Here is a 21,213-nt window from a genome sequence, read left to right as displayed (position 1 = left end):
AAGGCTGGGAACTGGCCACAGAAGCCCCTGGGCAAGTGGGGGCAGCTGCCGAGGACCTTGTGACTGGAGGGAAAAAAGGCTGGCTGTGCTCTTCAGCTCAACGGCCTCCCCAGGGCTGACCGGGGGCAGGGCAACTGCACAAAACAGTCGGCCCTTCTGGCGGGGAACCGTCCTCAGGACCTGCCGGGACTGGCAGCGGGCTCCGGGCTGCCTCCGCCACAGGAGGGGCCCGCAGGGGGCAGGGCCCACAATGCCGTGAGCTGGGGCTGGAGAGGATGTGACCAGTTCACGCCTGTTTATTTGTTTGTAATGAGACAAAAAAACACTACAATCTGTTCAACACTGGGCTGGACACTGCAGTGATGGGGGGCAGAGACGGAGGGGTGAACAAGGCCTCTGAGCTGGAGGGGCGGACAAGGCGGAGCCCACGGGAAGACGCTTCCCTCACCCCTCAGGGCAGAAATAAAAACCACGGGATCGCTGCTGGTTCTGGTCAGACAGGACACGGAGCTGGACCCCAGCACAAAGCCATGGTCAGCACAGAGGTGTGGACAGGGCGGCGACACAGCCCTTTGCCACTGGGCACCCTGGGCGGAGAAGCAGAGGGAGGGGCTGGCCTCCATCTCAGAACCCCTACCCCACCTTGAGGCCCAGGAGCGGGTAGGTTGGGAAGTTCTGAGGGAGGGAGGCGCGGTCCTTCCCCCTCCCATTCAGGCTGGTGCACTGAGGCAAAGGCCAGGACACTGCAGCAATGGGGTGTGTGTGACCCTGGCCCTCCTCCACCCAGGGAGGCTGCAGGCAGCAGGCTGCTCTGCACGGGGTCGGGAGGATGCTAGGCATGGCCTGCCTCCAGCCCCAAAGGACAGGCCCCACTCGATGGACACCAGGCTCAGCCCCGCTTCCGATTGCCTGCACCTGGCCAGGTCCTGGATCCGCAGCTCCCAGGCCTAGGAGGCCTGGGCAAGAGGAACCCAGGAACCTGACCTGTCCTCAGCCCAGCTCCCTGCACAGTTCAGCTGAACGCAGCATCAGCCATCAGCTGGGCAGCTCTGTGCTCTAGGGACAGAACGAGGCCTGCAGCAGGGGGCCTGCTATCCCACCGCCTGGGTCAGGGAACTGAGCCCAAGCTCTGTGCTTGGGTGGGAAGGCTCTCCTGCTCTGCCAACAGGGCACCAGCCCCTCGTGGAGAGGTGGCAGCTGCTCCCCATGCCCAGGCTTCTGTGGGCTGGTTCTGGAGGAGGGTCCACTTTCCCCCATCTCAGCCCCTCATTCTCAGGCTCCTGTGGCCTTAAGACCAGGTCTGTTGGTAACACCTGGGCTCCTCGCCCCCAGTTCTCTCTGGCTTTGGAGGAAGGAGCTAGAGGGAAGGGCAGTGAGGGGACACGGCCAGTGAGGGAAGCCCCTGCCTGGCCCCTGCCCCCCACAGCAGCACAGACCACAGTGAACTTGGAACACCCCTGCAGGCCATGGGCTGGTGCACACATGTGGAGGCGGGACCAGGGCACAGGGGCAGGTGGACACTTCCAGAGCTGATAGGAGGGCTGGCTGAGCCTGCAGGAAAGAGCAGAGGGGAGCAGGGGTGAAGACCTCTGCCGAGCTGCTCTGCCCACCCTGCACTATCCAGCCTAGGAGCCCACAGCTGGGCCCTGGCTGCCCCAGGCCGAACCCCTTCCAGGGACCACTGGGCTCCCCTCAGGCCCAGCACCAGTCAAGGCACCGAGAGGATCCAGCCCAGGTGGCCGTGGAGTACCACTGTGCAGCTTGCACCCACCCACCAAACCACATCTGCGTGTGTCCATGCACAAGGGGGTGGGCCCCGGGCCCCATGGCCTCTTCAGCTCTGAGGTTCTGAGGTCTGACCCACTCCCTGTGGCACTCATGGTGCTTCAGAGCAGTGGCCTCCGAGCAGAGCCTCGCCTGGGAGAAGCCCACCACGGGGCAGGCCCACACAGCCCTTCAGTTGGAGCTGAAGGTGTGGCTGGTGTGGAAGTCTGACACCTGACGGATGCCAGGGTGCGCACCCGAGACACAGCAGCACCATCACCTCTCGGCAGGGGGTGGGGGTAGGAGGGGCTTGATCTTCTGGTACCTTTTCAATTGCTGAACCATGTGAATGCATTATTTTTTAAAATTCAGTTCAGGAATTGAAAAGATAAAGTTGTGGCCAGGGGCTCAAGGACTCGGCTTTCCTTCCTGAAGTCCTGAGAATCGTTCAGGAACCAGCTTAGCCCTTGGTGCCACTTCCCAACATCTCTGAGCTGGGGTGCCTGCCCAGGGCCGGCTGGCTTTGTTGTGGGGTGCCAGTGGGTTCTGCGCCCCTCTTCCCACCAGCTGCTCCAGTGTACCTGTCGGAGACCAGGTGCGCCCCACGGCACTCTGCTCTGGCACCCGTGTAGCACCTGGCTGCAGCTAGGGCAGGCCCTCAGCCCGGCAGGTGGCCGCCAGCTCTTTGCAGAGGGTGGCAGAAGTCAGACAGCTGGGAAGGCGGGCTCTGCAGGGTGCCGAGGGGTGGGGCCCAGTGGAGGCTGCCCGGCTGGTGTCACATGGTCCGGCTGTACTCGATGCCGCCCTTAGTGGAGATGCCGGACCATGGCAGGAAGCTGCAGAGCAGGCTGTGGGCCTGGCGGTAGATCCTGTGTGGGATGGAGCACGGGCTCAGGTTTGCTAACGCAGAACCCAGGTGCTGTATGTAGTCCGTGCGGTTCCATTAAGGAAGACTCCGACTCGCCTTGTCTGCCCCCGTATCCCTGGGTGGCACCATTACGGGGCCCACGTGGTGACCTGTAGGACTGGTGCAGATGGCACGCCATCTCCTGGAAGGCCAGGAGCCTGCTAAGCCTCTGCAGTACGCTGGAAAGCCTCATTAGCCGAGGCATCTCCATGGTGCAAAATGATAAAGGCTGGTACCTGGGCACAAGAGGACCTTCTGGGTGCAGCCTCAGGCATATGGGCACCCCAACAAGGCTGGGGGGGTCTGGCAGAAGAGCAAGTGTTCCTGCTTCTCCCCTGTGGGACCTGTCCCCGAGACAAGGCGGGGGACAACATGAAACCCTGGACGCGCACAGGCAATCCATCTTCACCCGAGCAACGAGGCCGCGGGCTTTTCAGCCACCCTCCTCTTTCCTGTTTATTTCCCTGTGAAATGAGTAAATCCCTGACTCATTCATTTACTCTCTCCCTCTTCTCATACACGCACCCCCACAGATCTCTTGGGCCACACCTTGTGACTACAGGAAGTCTCCTGGCCTCTCTCCTACCTGCCAAGGGCAAGAGAGTTAAAGAGAGGAAGCTGGGTAGGGACACCTCTGTGTCACACACCCATGACAAAGGTTGGACCCAAGTGATTAAACAGCCAACCATTCCTTCACCCACCTTGCTTTTCCAGGGCAGCACACAGGCCCCGATGGGGCAGAGCTCTGTTCTGTTCACTGCTGTGCCTACCACGCACCTGGACAGGATGCTCTCAAACAGTGTTTGTTGGATGGATGGACCATGGGCCCAGAGGCTAACACCCACCCCTCATCCAAGCTGAGGTCCAGGGAACGCTGAGTGACAGGGTGCACCCACTTTCCCAGTATGTGCGACCAGACAGTCCCGAAACATGTGAGCCAGGTCTACCCGCACTGCTGTCTGGTGGGGAGCATGCCTCCCATGAGCTCGGCCTCGTGAGCATCATCTGAGGGTGACCACGGCCCCAGCCAGTGCATGGGTCCTGCCCCTGCGAGCCACTCTGGTGGCTCGGAAGCCACAGCCCCTCCTGGCCCCTGAGAAGTAAAGGATATAGGATTGTCCATGGAGGGTGTCCGCCATTGATGTAGAGGACGTAGGTGAAGCCATCTTTGAGGACCCCACGGATAGAGTAGTAATAGGGGAGATAGTGATGCTGCTTGAAGTTCCTGTTTTCATAGAAGTGTATCGCTGTGCTGTTGGTAGTGAGCACGTGCAGGTAGATGGCTTTGCAGTGGTCCTGGGCCGTGGTCGATATGTGATCCTTTAAACTCTCAAGTAAAAGCGAACCTGCAGGAATAGAGGCGATGGTCACACAGCAGGGCTGGTATCAAAGACCGACCTTCTAGAACTACCCACTGTTCAAGTCTGTAAAACCCCACAGCCAGATGGGGCCTGTTAGCTGCAGACCACCATGCATCTAGGACCACGGACACAGGCCAGGCAGTTACCTCCCAGGGGCTGAACCCATAGTGGAGACTCACGAGCCCTTTAGGCGGCAGGAAGTGTCCACCTGAGCCCAGGAAAGCGCGGACTGACGGGACTGGGCTAGAGACCACCTGCAAGCCGCATTGCAGAGGGGGATGGGCTTTGGCATGAGACGGGCACCTGACATAATAGCTACAACCATTTCTTCAGTTGTGTTTTCTACTCCTGATCACAACACTTGTGAGCAGACACATACTGTGTGTGTGACAGCAGGCACAGTAGGAGGTGTCTGCTCCCCAGTGGGAATGCCCAGGAGCTGTCATTAACCAGATCATCTCAGGTCTGGGAACAAGGCCACTGTGGAAAGACCCGGCGATGTTTGGGAGGACATGGGCGGAAGGCCGACAGACAGAGGTGGGGCTGGGAGACTCCGGGGGAGGAGGAAGAGAAGAAGGTCGGACGCAAGACGGAGGGATGAGGGAGAGGCGAGACGGAGGCCTAGTCCAAGCCAGCGTCACCCACGCTCGGGGCATGAGTGCACGTGGTGCCAGGCACCTGGGCCCAGACCGGTGCTCAGCCGCCCCTTACCTATGCCGTGCTTCCTGAATTCCTTCACCACTCCCAGACTGAGAATGTATGCAACTTGTGTGTCAACAGAGAAGCTGGAGGCTAGAATGTCTCCGTCCTGAAGAAAAAGTCAGAAATAAAGTCAGGTTGACAGTCAAACACCTGGTCCCAGTGCAGAACACACCTCAGGCGCCAACTCCCCCAGCCGTGACACGGGGAAACTGGGGTGGAAGGGGTCAGAACAAAGGATGAAGGACAATTTCTTCCCCCGTGGAAATGAGGGTGTGGGCCCTTCTGGTGAAAACCGCTACAGGAAGAGCACACACGAAGTCACCTCTCTGGGAACACATGGCAAAGCAGACAAGGAGGGACCCCGATGCTGGGCCAGTGGGGGTATGGTGGCGACGAGGGGGCAACTGGGCCGCGTGGCAAGTACTGGGCAGCGAACAAGTGCCAGTGACACACTGAGACCCTCCTGGTCCCCATCACTGAGTGGCTCCCCATGCTGGGCGGGGTTGGCCTGGCCCCGGCCCCGCTCCTGTGGTGCAGCGCTCCACACCACAATTAACCTGGACACGGGCGGCTGCCCCTCAGTCTCAGGCAGGCAAGCAGGGCACTACATTCTCCCGCTGACACCTTCTAACAGGCCCTGCTTTGCCCCAGCACTGACTTCACGCAGCATCCCAGCACAGCCTGAGCACCCTCAGAGCCTAGGAACAGAAGGAAAGGGTCCCCATCTCTGCCCTCCCGGGGAAAACCAACTCATTCAAAGGAACACAGAGATCTGGTCACCATGGCGCCAGCTAGTCCCAGGGGCACACAGTCAGAGCCACGCAAAGGGGTCTTTGAGGAGCAACGCCAGGAAACAGGGAGATGGGCAGGTGGGACAGTTTGTCCCATGCAAGAAGAGCGACCAAAAAGATATCATCGCTTGTCACAAACACCACTTCTTTGCTGCACATCAGCAGAGCAACCAGAAAGGAGGAAGCTGGGATAAAAAAGTTACTCTTAAAAGAAACCAGCTTTGCCAGAATCTAATTATGGGCAAAATGGGGCAGACTGGGGCAGGTGGGTCTTCAAAAAGGACATGCCCTTGCACTTTTAGCGAAATAACCAGAAGCTAAACCAACAGCAGCTGGAGCCAGCTGTGTGGGTGGTAGGCTTTCCCTCCCTGGCGTGAACACCCACATGGTGAACACTACTCGGTTGCTAAGGTGACTAAAATGTTCAGGCAAAACCCTGACCCAAGCCAACAATGTGGAACAAGGGGCTTGTGGCCGTGGCCTCGCATTTCATTCACATTTGGAGCCAAGTTTGCTAACCCAGGGTCCACAGACCCTCAGGGGCTCTCAGATCTTTGAGGGGTCTGTGAAGTTGGATGAAAAGAAGTTATACCCTATTTTTGCTAACCTCTAACTGAGACAGCATTTCCTTCAACAAACCACAGCAGTTTCTGTGACCCCGCCGCCACACAAATGAGATTATTTCTGCAGCTCCTTCAACTCTGCCAGCAGTACATCATTTACACTCCTGACAGTTGTCAGGAGCCTGCAGTTAGGCCTTTTGCTCAGCGCGTGTATGACGTTATCACGTACACACAGAGACGTGGTACAATACCCATGCTCTGTACAAGGTGTGGGCTCCTAAGAGAAAGCAGAGCGCCCTCGCAGAGCAGGCACGACTCCGCCCCACGCCCCACAGGCCACCCAGCGACAGCCACCAAGTCACCACCGCACACACTCACCTCCTTGTGTATCTTGGTCCTGCTTTTTATTTCAGCTACTATCATGCCCACGATGGCGCCCCTGTAGGTCGCAGCGAGAGAGAAGAACCTCTTGTTGGAGGTGATATCGCGATACCATGAGTCTGGGTACCTTGAGGAGGAGAACACACTCAGGGGAGCCTGCCAAAGGCCGGGCCTGCTGCCGCCGTGCCTCACACAGCGGGGCTTCAGGGGCCTGCCCGCTGCTCCCGGGCGGGTGAGGAGGCTGTCCTCCGCCACTCGGGCTCCACCGAGTGTTGCCTTAAAGCAGACATCTGTCCAGGCGGGACAGGAAGGACAATTTACAAGACATGAGAGATGAGGGGGAGAGCTTCAGGTGACACTCTCCACAAGAGCAGCGCCTGGAGGAACAGCGGGCGAGTTAGTACTGCCAGCCCCGGACAGCCCATGGACAGCTAGGTGACTTCCAAGAATTCTGTGAGTCTCTTCGAAGATGGGGCAGGGGGATGACACAGAGTCGGGAGAGCCAAGTCCACAGCCGAGTGGCATCTGAATTCAAAATACAAAGTCTACACCTATTTTTCTCACTGTAAAAGCCATATGTGCACATTACAGGAAGATGCAGGCAATACCAAGCAAAAACAGACAGAACTGTAGATGCTAATACTCCACCTGCCTCTAGCTACGAAAACATTTTGCTACATGGCGACATAGCCCCATAAGCTTTAATCGTGTGCATGTTTTAAAAATAAAAACAGACTGTGGTACATACTCTTTTCTAGTCTGCTTTCTTCTTAAGTATCTCGTAAAAAACTGTCCTTCACAAATATACTTCTATAACAGATTTTTTTTTCCTGTGTATTTTGTATGCACATACCCTAATACACGTAACCAATTCCTTACTGTTCAGATACTTGAATTGCTTTTCAATTTTCTGAATTATAAATAGCACTGTACTGACTATCCTTGTAACTAAAGATTCTCAGCAAAGCCCTTTTGGGGGAATTCCTCACGTAAAGGGCGTGGTGAGGTGGCAGTCAGAGAGCAGGGCCTAGGCCCACCGACGCCGAGGCGGCTCTGGGCTCCCACAGCACTTCCGGCCATCCTCACCTTCAGCACCTGCAGGGCCTTTGCGTCCCACCGCCCTGCCCATCTGCAGCCAGGGACAGCCGTGCCACCCAACTTACTCGATGGGGAACCAGTCGCCACAGAGATGCTTCACGGTGTCTATGTCATCGTGGCAGAGGAGGCGCAGGCTGACCTCGCTGAGCGCGCTGGACGGCACCACCTCTGTCATTCACACCTGCAGGAGGGAGGCGAGCTCAGGAGGGTGCCTGCCACCCCGTCCACAGCCCACTGGCCGGTCGGTCACAGTCACCACAGTAACTCCTCCTCCTCATACTGAGCTGTGAGGTGGGTAAGACAGGAACACGGATACATCCCCATGGGCGGAGGTCCCCTCAGGAATTGCGTGGCCAGTTTCCATCCCTCGCAAGGATCCCACGACCAGGAGTCACCCCCACTTTGCAGATAAGGAAGCGGAGCACTGCACACCAGCCTCCGTGCCCTGGCAGGTCTCCCATGTCCTCCATCGCTGCTTCTCCACTGCACACAGCAGAGGGCCCACCAGCCCCATGAAGGGCCAGATGATGCCCAGTGAGCCCAAGTGAAATGCCCGCAACAGTTCTGCCGCCCTGACGGCCATGTGTGCTTGGCTCCCACGAGGCTTCAGTTTCCATAAGGTCCTAGGTGGCCACAGCCTAACCTGCCAGCAGCCGGGGCCGAGATCCACCCTGAGGCCTGAGCACAGGCCTCAGTCGCTCTGCCCCTGAGCCTGGGACTCGATCCCGCAGGCACTGCACAGCAAGAAAGGGGGCTTCTTTGAGGGCCAGCCATGGGCTGGCAGCCCCCAGAACCAGGTGCTGCTGGGCAGTCAGGCCGAGTAATGACAGATGTTCTTGTGCCCCCTTCCTTATGGCACCAGCAAGCCCCAGGGGACCAGGGATAGGGGTTAGCAGCCAAGTCCACAGGACTGGAAATGTCACTGTGGCCTCAGGAACCTTGGAGTAGACATGCAGAGTGGGCAGGGAGGGCGGCTGCAGGAGCAGTGTGGCTCTGTGGCCACATGGGGCTCCATCTTTTCAGCACACGCCAGGCTCCCAGGGGTAGGGGCCATGCCACCTTGACAGGTCCCTTGGCACAGCACTGGCTCAAGAGCTGGACTGAGGGGCGTGCTTTCTCCTCCTCCCTCCATGTTCGCAGCTGGCGCCTGCACTGCCCATGTGGGGCCTGCAAGGCGGGCCCTCCTCCGACCTGCAGGCCCAGAAGCTCTGAGGGGCCCGTTAGCTGGGCAGGTGTGTTCCAGCCTGAGGCCTGGGGCAACCCCCCAGGCACAGGGTCAGGAAGCAGCTGGGGCACCCCTGTGCCCAGAAAGCAGCAGTGACCTCCGACCTCTAAGCTCTGGCCTCCAGCAGGCGCCCTGCTGGAAGAAGCCGGGCACTGAGGAGCAGCAGGAGCCAGTCTCTCGGCTGTCATCCTGCAGAGCCTCTGGGCTGCGCTGCCCCACAGAAGGGCGGGAAGAGCCATCTATGTCCTTGCTTTCGGCTGACAAAGGACACAAGTGAGAGCCAACTGGAGAGGCCTCGGGACAGAGCCGGCCAGAGCTGCGGGGCTGTGTGCCTGAGCTCTCAGCTGCAGATACCAAACAAAATACCAACCAAAAACCAAAAAGGCCCCCAGACTTGGGAAGTGGCATGACTTCCATGTCACCTGCTGATTTCTTTTCACTAGGATGCACCTTCAGAAACTAAGACCCTGTCCAGCGCAAGACTCTGGTTCCTACACAGCCAGACCATTCCAGCGCTTGGCAACCCTGGCCACAGCCACCCACTGCAGCCTCCCGTTCCCAAGGGCACCCAGGATGTGGCCTAGAGCCCAGGACATTCTGGTGAGTGACCTCAGAGACCTCACATCTCTCTCTCTGGTGGCCAGCCACTTACTGGGAAACGGACTAGTCCTGAGTTTTATGAGTCATCCTTGTCCGAAATATATCTTAGGGGTCACCAGATAGGACACAGCTCCCTGGTCATCCTGGGTAAAGGGCCATTTTGCTGCACAAAACGTGACAGTTCAGGTACAGAGCACCACACCCCCCACAGTGCAGGTGACCCTCCCTCCCTTCCCTCACAAAGAGGATGGATTCAGACACTGGGCCGGGCCTTGGCTCTGGCTTGGCCTTAGCTGACCATCCCCTCTGGGCTTCTCCAGTGCCCACAGCTGGGCCTCCCAGGGCGATGCAGGGCCAGAATGAGCAGTTGACAGCAAAGGGCTGGGAACCATGGAGGAGGCGACCACTACCGTGGGCCGCTGGACCCAGCAGCTGGTAACCAGCTCAGTCCGTCCACCCACAGACAGCCCTTGGCCTGTAACACCGGTGTCCCGAGTAGCTTTGCTCCAACTCCTAACTTAGGTCATTTCTCAGACCCTGAGTCAGCATGAAACATTGCAGGGAAGTTTGGGCCCACATGAATCAGGAAGGCTGTGCCCCCAGCCCCAGCCCCAGTGTCCTGAATCCACACAGTTTACCTCCCATACTTTCAAGTTATCTGGCCAAACACACTCACAAAAAACCTCTAAAAGCAACAACTGCAGGGGTTGTTAACCTTGTTAGGAAGGAGACGAGCATTGTGGTTCTGCAGAAATGTCCACACTCCTAAAGAGAGATGCACACTGGATACAGAGGAGTGAAATGATAGAATGTTCTGGAATCTAATTTAGTGGGAGCAAAATTGGCACAATGTTAATAATTGTTGGGCTGTCTGATAGGCACGCTAAGTGGATGTTTGAAATGTTCTAATTAAAAGCCAACCAACCAAGCAAACTCGTCGGCAGAGGCTATTCTGGATATGGCGGCAGGCTCCCCAGGTGAGCGTCTAAATACCAAGAGCTCTGGAAAGCAGCGCCGCCCACGGCAGCAGCCGCCCTGGCCCCCGGACACCTCCTCACTGGGGACAGCAGGTTCGCAGCAAGAGCAGCCGAGTCGCTGACCTGCCCTCTGGGTTAGGCACCTGGTTCAGAGGGTCCGGGGTGCAGAGAATACCGCTCAGCACCCAAGGCAAACAACTCTCGGACGCCGCTGAGTTTTTAAAGGGCGAGAGGAGGACACAGCCCAAGAACACGGAACACTGTTTCAGGAGCCAGCCCGAAGCTGCCCAAGATAAGAGTCAACCACCAGGCCAGTTTAGGGCGATGCCCCTCCCTGTTCCCCGAAGACCAAGAAAACTGGGGAAGGCAGGAGGCCCCCTGTGAAAACCTGGGGCCTCTGCGACAAAGTCAATAACTTCACATCACCCAAAACCAGGACCAAACCCCAGCCGCCAGGGCAGTCTTCCCAGAGCAAGGGGACCCGGGACATGGGGTTGTCCCCTCCCTGATGCTGCAACTGTCAGGGAAGATCCTGGTGGACAAGCTCAGCTCAGACACATCACCACCTGCCCAATCCAAGTGGCCCGACAGGGAGCTCTATGGCCCCAGCTCTAAACTGGGCAGGTGCGTGCGAGCGGGAGCAGACGACGGACTGACCAAAACATGGCCCGCAGGCGGCGCCCGTCGGTGAGCAGCTGGGTCAGCACAAGGCGACTGTCCAAGCAGCAGGTATCTTGTCCTGACATATGCTACAGCTGGAGGAGAGCTGAAAACGTGCTGAGTGAAAGAAGCCAGACACAAAGCCACATGTTTATGATTCTATTTATACGAAAGGTTCAGAACAGGCAAATCCTCAGAGACAGAAAGATGAGTGGCTGCCAGGTGCGGGGTAAGTGGGAGGACTGGAGGCTGATGGCTAAGGCTGTGGGTTTCTGGGGGAGTGGTGACAGTGTTCTGAAACTGAATGTGGTAGACGGCACTACATGCTGAATGGCATGCTGAGTGGGTGAAGTGTATGGCAATGTGGATTATACCTCAATAAAGCTGTTAGAAACCCAACGAAAACCAGCCCTAATCCTAACAGTGGATGATTCTTTGGTGAGCAAATGGATGAAAAGAATCTGAAGAAAGTCACTGTAGATTCTAGAATCAGAAGCTTTCCAGCCCGCAAGTCAAACTGCAGACACTCATGCTGGCACCCCACGGGGGGCTGACCCAGACCCCACAGCCCAAGAGCCCCCGTCTGTGCCAGGCCCTCTGGGTGGACAGTGGGGGTACGTGGGAGAAGCCAAGGCTGAAGACCAGGAGCTTGGCGGGAAGCAAAAGCATACGGCCAGGAAGAGCCACCGGCCCAAGTGACCTGGTAGCTTACTTGGGCCATTGCAGTATTTCACCTTCAAAGAGAAAACAATCTGCCGTTGGCTTGCAGTGTGTAGGAGGTGGCCAAAGAATGCTATCAGGTCTCAACCAAAAGCACGGTTGTGTTGTCAACGAGTTTTCAAAGGGTAGCTGTTTAGATGCTTCTGAGAAAGTAAAGATCAGCTCAGACTTCCCCTCGGCAGCCAGGAAACTAGCACAAACCGCAATCACCAGATGGATCTCAAATCAAGTTTCAGCTCTGATGCCTTATCCGAGCCAGGAAATTCACATCCTCCCCTTCCCAGGAAAACTGGCTCCAGCTGGTTTGTCTGGGGCTTGCCGGGTCGAGCCAGCCCAGGAAATGGGGTGACACGGCTGTTGCCCTCACTACCCTTGGCAGAGTGCCAGGCCTCCCTGTGGCAGCAGATGTGCTCTGAGCAGCTGCGGAAAGGTGCTGTGTGCCACTCGCTCTGACAGGCAGGACCAGTGCAGACGGCCACAAGGCAGGCGGCAAAGCTGGGGTCTGGATGGCTGCAGGCAGACCCAGCACCAGACCGGCTGCTGCTGCTGCACAGTAAGTGCAGGAAGCAAGCCTGGGCCTCAAAGGCCGCCTGCGGCAGGGGACTGACTGCAAAGTGGCTGGGGGCAGACACTTCCTGGGGACCAACATTCTGCATGTCGATGGTGGTGGTGGTGACACACACATTAAAACTCACTGGGCGTGTTTTTTTGTATGTACAATTCTTCAGTAAAGCTGGTTTTAAAAGATTTTTTTTAAAAACCTCTACATTGAGGCTTGACAGCAAAGAGATCCATAATAAATGAGCATCTCGTGTCCTGCGATGTATAAATCTCCCCCTAGTATCCTTGGGACAAGGCTTTTGACCAAAGGGGCAGGATGTGTTCCCTGTTCCACTTTCAGGTGAACTCTGGCTCCAAGAGGCACAGCCATTTGCGGATTCTCAAATCCCTATTACAAGTACCTCCATGTTTTCAGAGGCTGCTTTTTTAGGTGCCTTGATTTAAAAACAGGAACACATTACATTTAACTGAGGGAAACACACAGCATATTACAGTGCCTAGTCTGTCCCGGCCCAGATGACGGGGTTGAGAAGGAGACACGAGGCTCGGGAAAAGGAGAATTTGGCGCCTGTGTGCCCAGGACAGGAAGCAGTGGTGGCCGAGAGGGCAGGCGGAGAGATGGCAGCGGCGCTGAGAGGCTGGTGAGGCCAGGGGACTCCCCTGTCCACAGGACCTCCCACCAGGCACCCATCTCCTGCTGCTTTGGGCTATTCTTAGGGCTTATGGGACAAGGATTCTGATGACTCACTAGAGAACAGGGACCAGCAAGTGAAGGCACAGTGGAGCCCCCGAGTCAGGCCCCCTGGTCCAAGCCCTGGGCACTGAAGCTGCAGACACAGTCATCTGTGGGCACATTCCCCCCAGACATGGATGCGTCTGCCTTATAACAGCAGGGCCACACGGTGCGGAATACGAGGTTCACCCGAGTTTTTTAAGTTAGCCCGTGAGGCTGCAAGGGATCCGGCTCACGGCAAGAGTCCCTCCCGGGTCCTGGGTCTGCGTCCTGCCCTTGGCCTTTGGAGATGCATGGGTGAGCAAGTCAAGGAGGGAGACACTCTCCAAGACCCCAAGAAGGGCCTGCCCACTCACTGCTCCATCTGTCCTCCTTCCCCTGGCCTCATCCCCACGAGGCTGTCTGCCAGCCTCAGCTTCCTTCTGTGCTGATATGACCTCCAGGTCCCCAGACAGATCACTTTTCCGAGGACTCCAAGGTGATGGGGAAGGGGTGGTGTCTGGACACCTGAGCGCAGTCGTCTGAGCGCCCAGCCAGAGGGACAGAGCAAAGTGAAGAAACAGCCACCAGAATGTCCCCATCACCCACAGACGCATGTCCTGTCTCCTTCCCACTGCCAAGTGCTGGGGTCAGAACCTCGGGGCTCAGAGTGGGCCTGTTCCAGGTCGGGAGGGGTTTCCCGCGTTATCACGATGCCACAGGCGCTGCATTCCCAGCCCAGTAACAAAGCACAGGCAACCCTACTTCCTGGAGCAGCCCCTTGCAGAGGGCACCACCATGCCCGAGGTCGCAGGGCCCCTCCTTCAGAGGCACTGCTTCTTGGTGCCAGACATCTCGCACTCACTTTCCCAAAGCCGCCCCACACCCGTAACGGCTCGAGAGGCACTGTGGCTTCTGCCCCTGCCCTCGGCAGGCTAGGGTTCAGGCCACACACGGCCCCGTGGCACCCACCTTCGCCTCTAGAGCTTCCCACCTTCTTCTTTCACTCCCATTAGTTCAAAGGGCCCGTCCTCCTAGCTGAGGGGCACATAGGCCTCCCTCCATTTGCCCCTCAGATGCTACAAGGATGTTCGAATCACTGTGACCCCAGGACAGTCCAGCTCTGATGTCCACTGAGACATCTCCATACCATACGGGCTTCCATTTTCTCATCTGTCCCTGAGATCAGCCGACCAAGCCCGGGCCCAGCTCCACATCCTCCTCCCTGGCCAAGCCTCTTGGGATGTTCAATCTTCGCTCTGGCAGAGACCCCCATGGGCTGCAGGTGCCCCGGGCACTCCCTCCTCCTGGACAGGCCTCCCTGCCACCTTCTCCCCTTCGATGCCACATCTGCCACCTTCTTGCTTTATTCCCTGGCCTCGCCCCCTTCAGCCCCACTTCTGCTCCAGCATCAGTGACAACCCACCCATCGTTCTGCCTCTCTGGAATCCAGCAGCCCCTGGGGATCACCTCCCAGACTCTCTGCAGCCTGCATCTCCACCCAGCTCTTTCTGGAACCCGCTCCCTTCCCTGGTGACCAAGCGCTGCCCTGGTGGCTCCATGAGTAAAGCCCGAGCTGTTGATGCACACCACCCACGGCTCAAGGATTAAAGACCACGGGGCGCTCGAGAACATGAAAATCTTCAGACACCAGGTTTATCGGCTTGAATAATCCAACAATAATGAACTCTAAGCTCCTGCCTTTAGGATGTGTTGGAAGTGGGAGAGAAAAAAAAAGAAGTAGGTTGTGATGGTGACAGGATCCTGCCTTGTACACCCGTGAAGCAGGCCGGGGGCTAGAAGGGCATGGAAGACTAAGCTCCTGCCCTGTGGAGGGGCAGCACGCGGGGGAGCAGACATCTCCACAGCAGCCTGGGCCAACGAAGCACAGGAACATGTCCAGGCGACAGGACCAAGCACCCTGCACTCTAGTCCAATCAGCCTCCCTCTCAACACCCACCTCCTGCACACAAGGGGAGCGGGGGATTCATCACACACGAGTCTAAGACACACCTCTTCAAACTCGATTGCTGGGAGGTGGAAGAAAAAGAGGCCTGAAGTGTCCCACATACCTTGCACTGTGTTCTCTCCACAAACAAAAAGAATCATTTTGATTTACAACTTTCTGAATGGCTGTGAAAACAGGAGGCCGCAGGGTCTTGGGGAGGGCAAGGCTTTTAAGGCTACACTGACCTGGCTCCAATTAGCATCCAGTGCCGTGGTCTGGGTGCCGGCCCTGAGCTGCACAGCGGCCAGCAAGTGGGGACCAACGTCCTCCCAGACAAGCAGGACGTGTGCAGAGTGCCTGCGCCAGAGGGGAGCAGAGAGACCCTTGCAAAGGGCCGGCCGACATGGAGGCATTTTGCATTTCCACGCTCTGCTCTTCAGCTTTACATAGTGTCCCAAGATAGGTCTTACTTTGTTGTAAATTCATTTTTCCTCTTCATTTTTTAATCACATTTCCACTGTAAAATAATCAGGTATGCTGGGCATGCTCTTGGGCCATGGCATGGGTATGCCACCTGCAAGCCCTGGTATCCTTCCGAAGCATCTGGCCTAACCTTGGCCCTGGCGGTCGGAGAGGATCCTCTGGCTGTTGTAAGGACTGACACCAGAGCAGCTGAGGGCTGGCAGGTTTCTACATGGTAGGATGACTGTTAACCTTCTGTAGTTCCACTTGAACAGTGTCAGAATTGGAGAAAGGTTTGGGGAGAGACAAGGACGAAGAGAAGAACAGAGACAAGAATGTGACCTAGGAGAAAACAGGGACACTGACATGGGGGCCAGAAATAAGGAGGCAAGAGCAGGCCTGGCAGCCCCGTTGCCAGAAAGCTTCAGGAGTGTCACCTTCCCGGAAAGGAACCCAGGCTGCAGTGCAGCCTCCTTGGCCCGCTCGGACGTTCACACTGCAGACGCCATCAGAGCCATGGCCGGAGATGGCAGGCGCGTGGGCTGGGTGGCCAAGGACGCCTGGTGAGCAGTGCCTCTGCCCTATGGCTTTTCAAGCTGGGGTCTTGGTAGGAGGCTGCCTGACCAGGTGTGCCCAGAACATAACTCCCAGGTCAGATCCAGTGAGTGGGTCAACCAGTTCGGTTTAAACACAAAACAAACCCACCTGTAAATACTAGATTTCCAGGGGTGGGAATCCAAGGGTAATAAAATGTTTGTATTTAATCCGCTTTCTTTACTAACACTCAAGCCTGGACGCTGTCCAGGGCGGAACCCCAACCAAGAGCACACCTGCTCTCCCAGAGAACGTCAGAGGCCACAGCGACGCTGCGCACTGCGTGGGGGCAGCGGCGGAGTGGACATCAGCCGCACGGCTGGAAAGGAGAAAGTACAGCAGCAGGGCATCAGGTTTCAGCGACCCAGCCGCCCAGACACCCCCGACGCTGCCCCTTCTGCAAACCAGAGCTGGCAGCCTTTCTCCGCTTCTCCCATCCCACTCTGCCGGGTTCTGTTGTTTGATGCTTTGCAGTATCTGCTTCTCTGAGTCTGCACGTAAGATCCTCCAGAATAGATAAGATGTTAAATATGAAAGTGGGTCAAACTTGGTATATAAATTAACACTTGATCACAAGGTTAACTTCCGTAACAAAACTATTTTCAAAAAGTAATTCAGCCTCCCGTCAGCATTTGCCTCTAGAATGAAGGCAGATATCTGTGTCCTGTGTACTACACCTCTCATTTCCTTATTTTTTGAGGTTTTTTTTTTTTTTTTACAATGAGCTTGGGTTATCAGAAAAAACAAAAAAAGACTTTCAGGTGGTATGTGAAAATCATGAACATATTTTTATTAAAATAATCTCATGGGCTGTTTTTAACTAGTAACAACTTGGAAATTTTAGTGTCTCTTCAAATTATATTACCCACTTTGCCCCCAAACAGATTCTCTTAGCACCCACTTTTAAACCCCTGTACCTTTGCAACAGCATGGCATTTTGTGCACCGGTGCCAGAAACAAATGTTCTAAACAGATTCAAAGTTGTAAAGAAGCAAAGAGGAGGTGGTTGTGGATAAGAACACCAAACAGACACGTAAAAATACTTTGAAGGGTTCCTGGGTAATCATTAAAAAGCTATTCGTGTGGCCATACAAAATCCATTTTTAAAAGTTTTATTTATAAGTTTTAGACAACCATTTTTTAAAGCGATTTAAAAAGAACATTCCTTTTCTTGAGGAGGGGCATACCCTTTTAGGCCTTTTTGTTTCACTCTGAACACATGTTGATAGTAAAGTAAGAATTCAAATGCAATCGAAAGCAGAAACTGAGCACCCCCTACTCACTCTGTGCCCAATAAAACGACAATGGTTTCTTGTGTTTCCTGCAAGTAAATAAAAATTTTTAACAGGAGACAGCCTGCCCAGTAAGGGGCCCAAGGAGTCTTCCGGTGGTGGGGCTGGGGGATGGGGAGTGGTACAGGGACATGATGCCATTATCAACTGTCAGGCGTGGACTTTTCTGTATATATATTTCGGTGGAGGTGTTAACGAGAGGTCAGAGGAGATGCAAAGTAATTTGGAACTAAGAGTAGGAAAAGCAGCAAATATCTGACCAGCAAGACCTTCTGAATAGTTTACAACTAGTCAGGAGTCATCTTCCAAAAAGAAACAAGTCTGAAAAAAGTCTCCAACAACCCTCCCATGAACGCTATAGAAATAATGGAAGTATTACTGGGTTAACATTTTCCAGAAAAGGATTCTTTTCAGTACCTAAGGGACAATTACCCATAGACTATTTTATAAAATAAAATTGCTTTCTCAGTTATTTTCAAAAGAGGCTCAGATTTCAAAACTTCGCTGCCCAAACAGGTCCTATCTCAGGAACGCAGAAACAAAAAAAGGAGGAACACAATTTGATGTCTAATAGCGCACAGTGAGTATCCAACAAGAAACAGGACTGGGAGGAATCTCTTGTTTTAACATGGTCTGTTAGAGACGACAGCATTTTTCTCTGGTTTTCCCGTGGAAGCAAAGGCAACAAAGACTTTCCCAAATGTGTCTGTGTCCCTTCCCACAACGGCCTCCTCTGTTTCTTTACAACTGTGAATCTATGTTCATGACATTTGTTTCTGGCACCAGAGTACAAAATGCCATGCTATTCTAAGGGTACTGGGTTAAAAGTTGGCACTGAGGGGGTCTATTTTGGGGCAAAGTGGATGATCATTCTACTTATAATCTGAAGAGGCAGTTTAACATCTCTTATGTTGTCACACTCAAATGACTCATGACATAATTTTGGCATGTGTGGCCCCTTCTTGAGCAGGAAGTCCATCTCAGGTAAGGGGATAACAAGTCTGAAGTCCTGACCTGACAGGGCAGGGACCTGGCTCTCGTTTGCTGTTACCCCCCCTCTACCTGACCATCTCAGCTCAGTGCCAGGGCCTCCTTAGGGTGACGGTCACATGTCTGTCAGCCTCCGCAGTGACCCACTGAGAGCCATTGAGGACTGGTTCAACTACTGACACGGACCCCAAACCCCACTTCCTGCAGGAAGCCCGGGCCTGGGCGGACCCCCTTCCCATTGTTCCACAAGCACTGGGCAAACACCATAAGGTTCACAGCAGAACAGTAACCTACTGTATGCTCGCTGGGCTTTCAAACACGTAGGTCTCTCTTTAATCAGCAATAAGATATCTGGGCTTCAGATAACCCAAACTGGCCTGCCAGCCAGCTTCTATCAGAGGTCAAGCTAAAAAGAATGGTATTTAAGGAAGGAGGGCTGATCTGGAATTACCAAAGACACTCACAAACGCGTGCTACATCAAACTCAGCATCTGAACTTCGCCAGGAAGCCCTGGAGGCCCAGTGCTGCTTGCAGACCAGAACTGCACTTGAGAGCCCTGCACACAGACACAGGACGACAGACAAGGACCTGAGACGGAAACACTGTGAGGGCTTTGTGGATTCCTTCCAGGAAGAGTTGTTGAGGGGCGGCAATGACAAGAAGATGCAGAGCTGGCAGGGGTGGAGGGAGCCACCCTTTAAGAGAAGAAAGTGTCAATAAGCAGCCAGCTTTCTATTCAGGTAGGAGGGCTGTCACCAACAAAGGGAGACCTCTGGGCTCCTTCAGGAAAGACATGTACTGCTCTGCCCTCAGCCCTGAGGAGTCCTCTCCACATTGTATTCCCTGTGGTTGCTGCACTGTCCACCAGGTCTGAACACTCCGCAGGCTGCCAAGAACCAAACTGCTGCTAACAGGTCCACTGAGGGTTGGCAGGGCACCCAGTCATCAAGCACGGCTTACCCTGCCCCGTTCAGGTGTAAAGCACCTTGTATCACTCCAGTCTAACATCCAGGAATTTTCTGCCTTCCCAGGAAGAGGCATGCTGTTGCTAAGCAATTTCAACAAGTCATACCTGAAGTCTGTAAGTGGGTGTGGTTAAAATAAACACAGTGCCAGAGTCACTGTAAGTTACAACTGGGAGGGGCTCACGTAGGATACACAGATTTTTTTTTTTTAAGTGTCTGTATTTTTTTATGTGGTCTTTTAACCACACCATGTCTTGACTTGGTTACTTACAGGTTTCAATTGTCTTCATAGCAGCCTCGAGGGTCTGCAAGCTGAATGAGATGGGACTCCAGCACCGACGGCACAATGGAGGCAGCACTTGGGCCGACTGGCACATTAATTCTGATGGGTACAAAATCCCAGAAAGAGAGAGATGTGTGCACTGCCATGACTGCCATTTGTCCATTTGGAAGGTGACTGGGACTTACCTTTCAGCCACCCTTGAGTTTCCTCTAGCCTTTAATTCCATTTTCTCTGACCATAAGGCAATTCAGGGATTTTCATGAGAGCGAGTGAGTAAGCAAGCGAGCGGGCAAATTTGTTGTTGCCCTAGCACCTTCGAACTCAAGTGATGTTCGAGACTCCCCTTCGTCCCACCACGCAGGCTGAGTACTATTGGCCAAAGAACTCGCACTTGTCTCTATGTCACGAAGGGCTACAGGGATGTGGTATTTATGACCTACACTCAGGTAAGCATTAACTAGAGGTTTTCTGCTTTTAGTGCTGTGGTAAAACTTCTGCTACCGGCAATCTTCTCTCCAGTTCTGACAGTCCAATTAACAACCGCCCCAAGGGCAACAGGGAGCTACTGCGTGGGGCTGGTATGCTCTTCCATCAGGACAAACAAACAAAATCCTATGGTTCAAGGACTGGGCAGAGTGAAAGCAGATCAATGAAGCAGCCAATGTCCATGTTTACTGCAGAGTAAGTTCCTGCCTCATCTCCAGGCCTCCCGCTGGGCACACAGATATTTGATGTTGGCGGTCCACCAAAGGCCCACTGCCTCCCCGAAAAGTATCCCAGGGGGACAAGCCATAGAAGCTACACATTCCCTCCATTCCTTGGGAAGTGCCCAATTCGACGGAGGTCAGAGTTGGCGTAGGGTCTGCATGCCAGTCTGTAAATTATCAGAAAAGTAAGGGATTGATTTGTTTTAATACCAAAGCGTCCAGCTGAGGGAGCAGGACACGGGAACGACAGACAGAGCCCCAGGCTCTCGGGAGGTCACAGGAGGGCACACAAGCCGGCAAATACTCTCTGTGCAACAAGTACCAAAGCAGAGGTGGGGCCGGGCGAGGCGGCGGCAAATCGCTGAACTACGCGAAGGCCGGGTCCTCCACCTCGAGGGCGGCTCGGCGGGCTGCCCCCGGGCTCCAGATGTCCCCACCCGCTCGCCCTGGGGCCTGGCACGGGGGGCCCCAGACAAACGGCTGGTCCCCACCCAACGCTGGGAACCGCGCCCCCCGCACCTCGCGGTCCGGACCGCCGCCGCTCCTCACCCCGCGCCTCCCTCCGCGGCCGACTCGGGCCCGCGCTCCCCCTCACGGCCCGCTCGCCCACAGCAGGTCCGAACGAGGGGCCTCACCTTGGGCGGGAGCCGGCGGCAGCGGACGGCGTGGTGGGGCTCAGCGCATCCCGGGGCCGCCAGAGCCGGGAAGGGGCGCCACACGGAGCCCGCAGCGAGTTACGTAACCGGCAGGCGCCGCAGCCGGGACGGAGGCGGCGGCCCGCGGCACTTCCGCCTCTCGTGCCGGGGCCGCGGCCCAGGCCGGAAACCCATTGGCAGCCGGGCCCCGTGGGCACCGCCTCCCGACGCCGCCGACGCCGCCATCTTAGGAGAGGGCAGGCCGGCCGCGAGTCCCGCCCGCGGAGGGGCGTGTTCGCGGGCGGCAGCCGGGC

At 55.7% G+C, this 21,213-nt stretch overlaps 1 protein-coding gene across 4 annotated transcripts; it reads right to left on the bottom strand.

The window, feature by feature from the left end:
• Positions 1–280: 280 nt before the first annotated feature.
• On the bottom strand, positions 281–21,053 carry NAA60 (N-alpha-acetyltransferase 60, NatF catalytic subunit). Of its 4 annotated transcripts, none has more exons than XR_005031785.2 (7): positions 20,900–21,053; positions 7,633–7,748; positions 6,467–6,596; positions 4,744–4,840; positions 3,783–4,017; positions 2,346–2,696; positions 281–1,551 (listed from the first exon to the last, which is right to left on the bottom strand). XR_005031785.2 is itself a non-coding variant. In XM_036920441.2 (7 exons), exons 3-7 carry the CDS (start codon positions 7,740–7,742, stop codon positions 2,540–2,542), a joined length of 729 nt encoding a protein of 242 aa, XP_036776336.1. In that variant the 5' UTR covers positions 7,743–7,748; positions 19,546–19,656; positions 20,900–21,043; the 3' UTR covers positions 281–2,539. The 4 variants fall into 4 exon arrangements, 3 of the variants coding, with proteins under 3 accessions (XP_036776336.1, XP_036776335.1, XP_036776337.1); XM_036920441.2 differs by adding an exon at positions 19,546–19,656 and having other exon boundaries at positions 281–2,696; positions 20,900–21,043; XM_036920440.2 differs by having other exon boundaries at positions 281–2,696.
• Between the last annotated feature and the right edge of the window lie 160 nt (positions 21,054–21,213).

This window comes from Manis pentadactyla, chromosome 10 (genome assembly GCF_030020395.1).
Source record: "Manis pentadactyla isolate mManPen7 chromosome 10, mManPen7.hap1, whole genome shotgun sequence".
NCBI classification, from domain to species: Eukaryota; Metazoa; Chordata; class Mammalia; order Pholidota; family Manidae; genus Manis; species Manis pentadactyla.
This window is presented reverse-complemented; position numbering and strand designations above follow the sequence as displayed.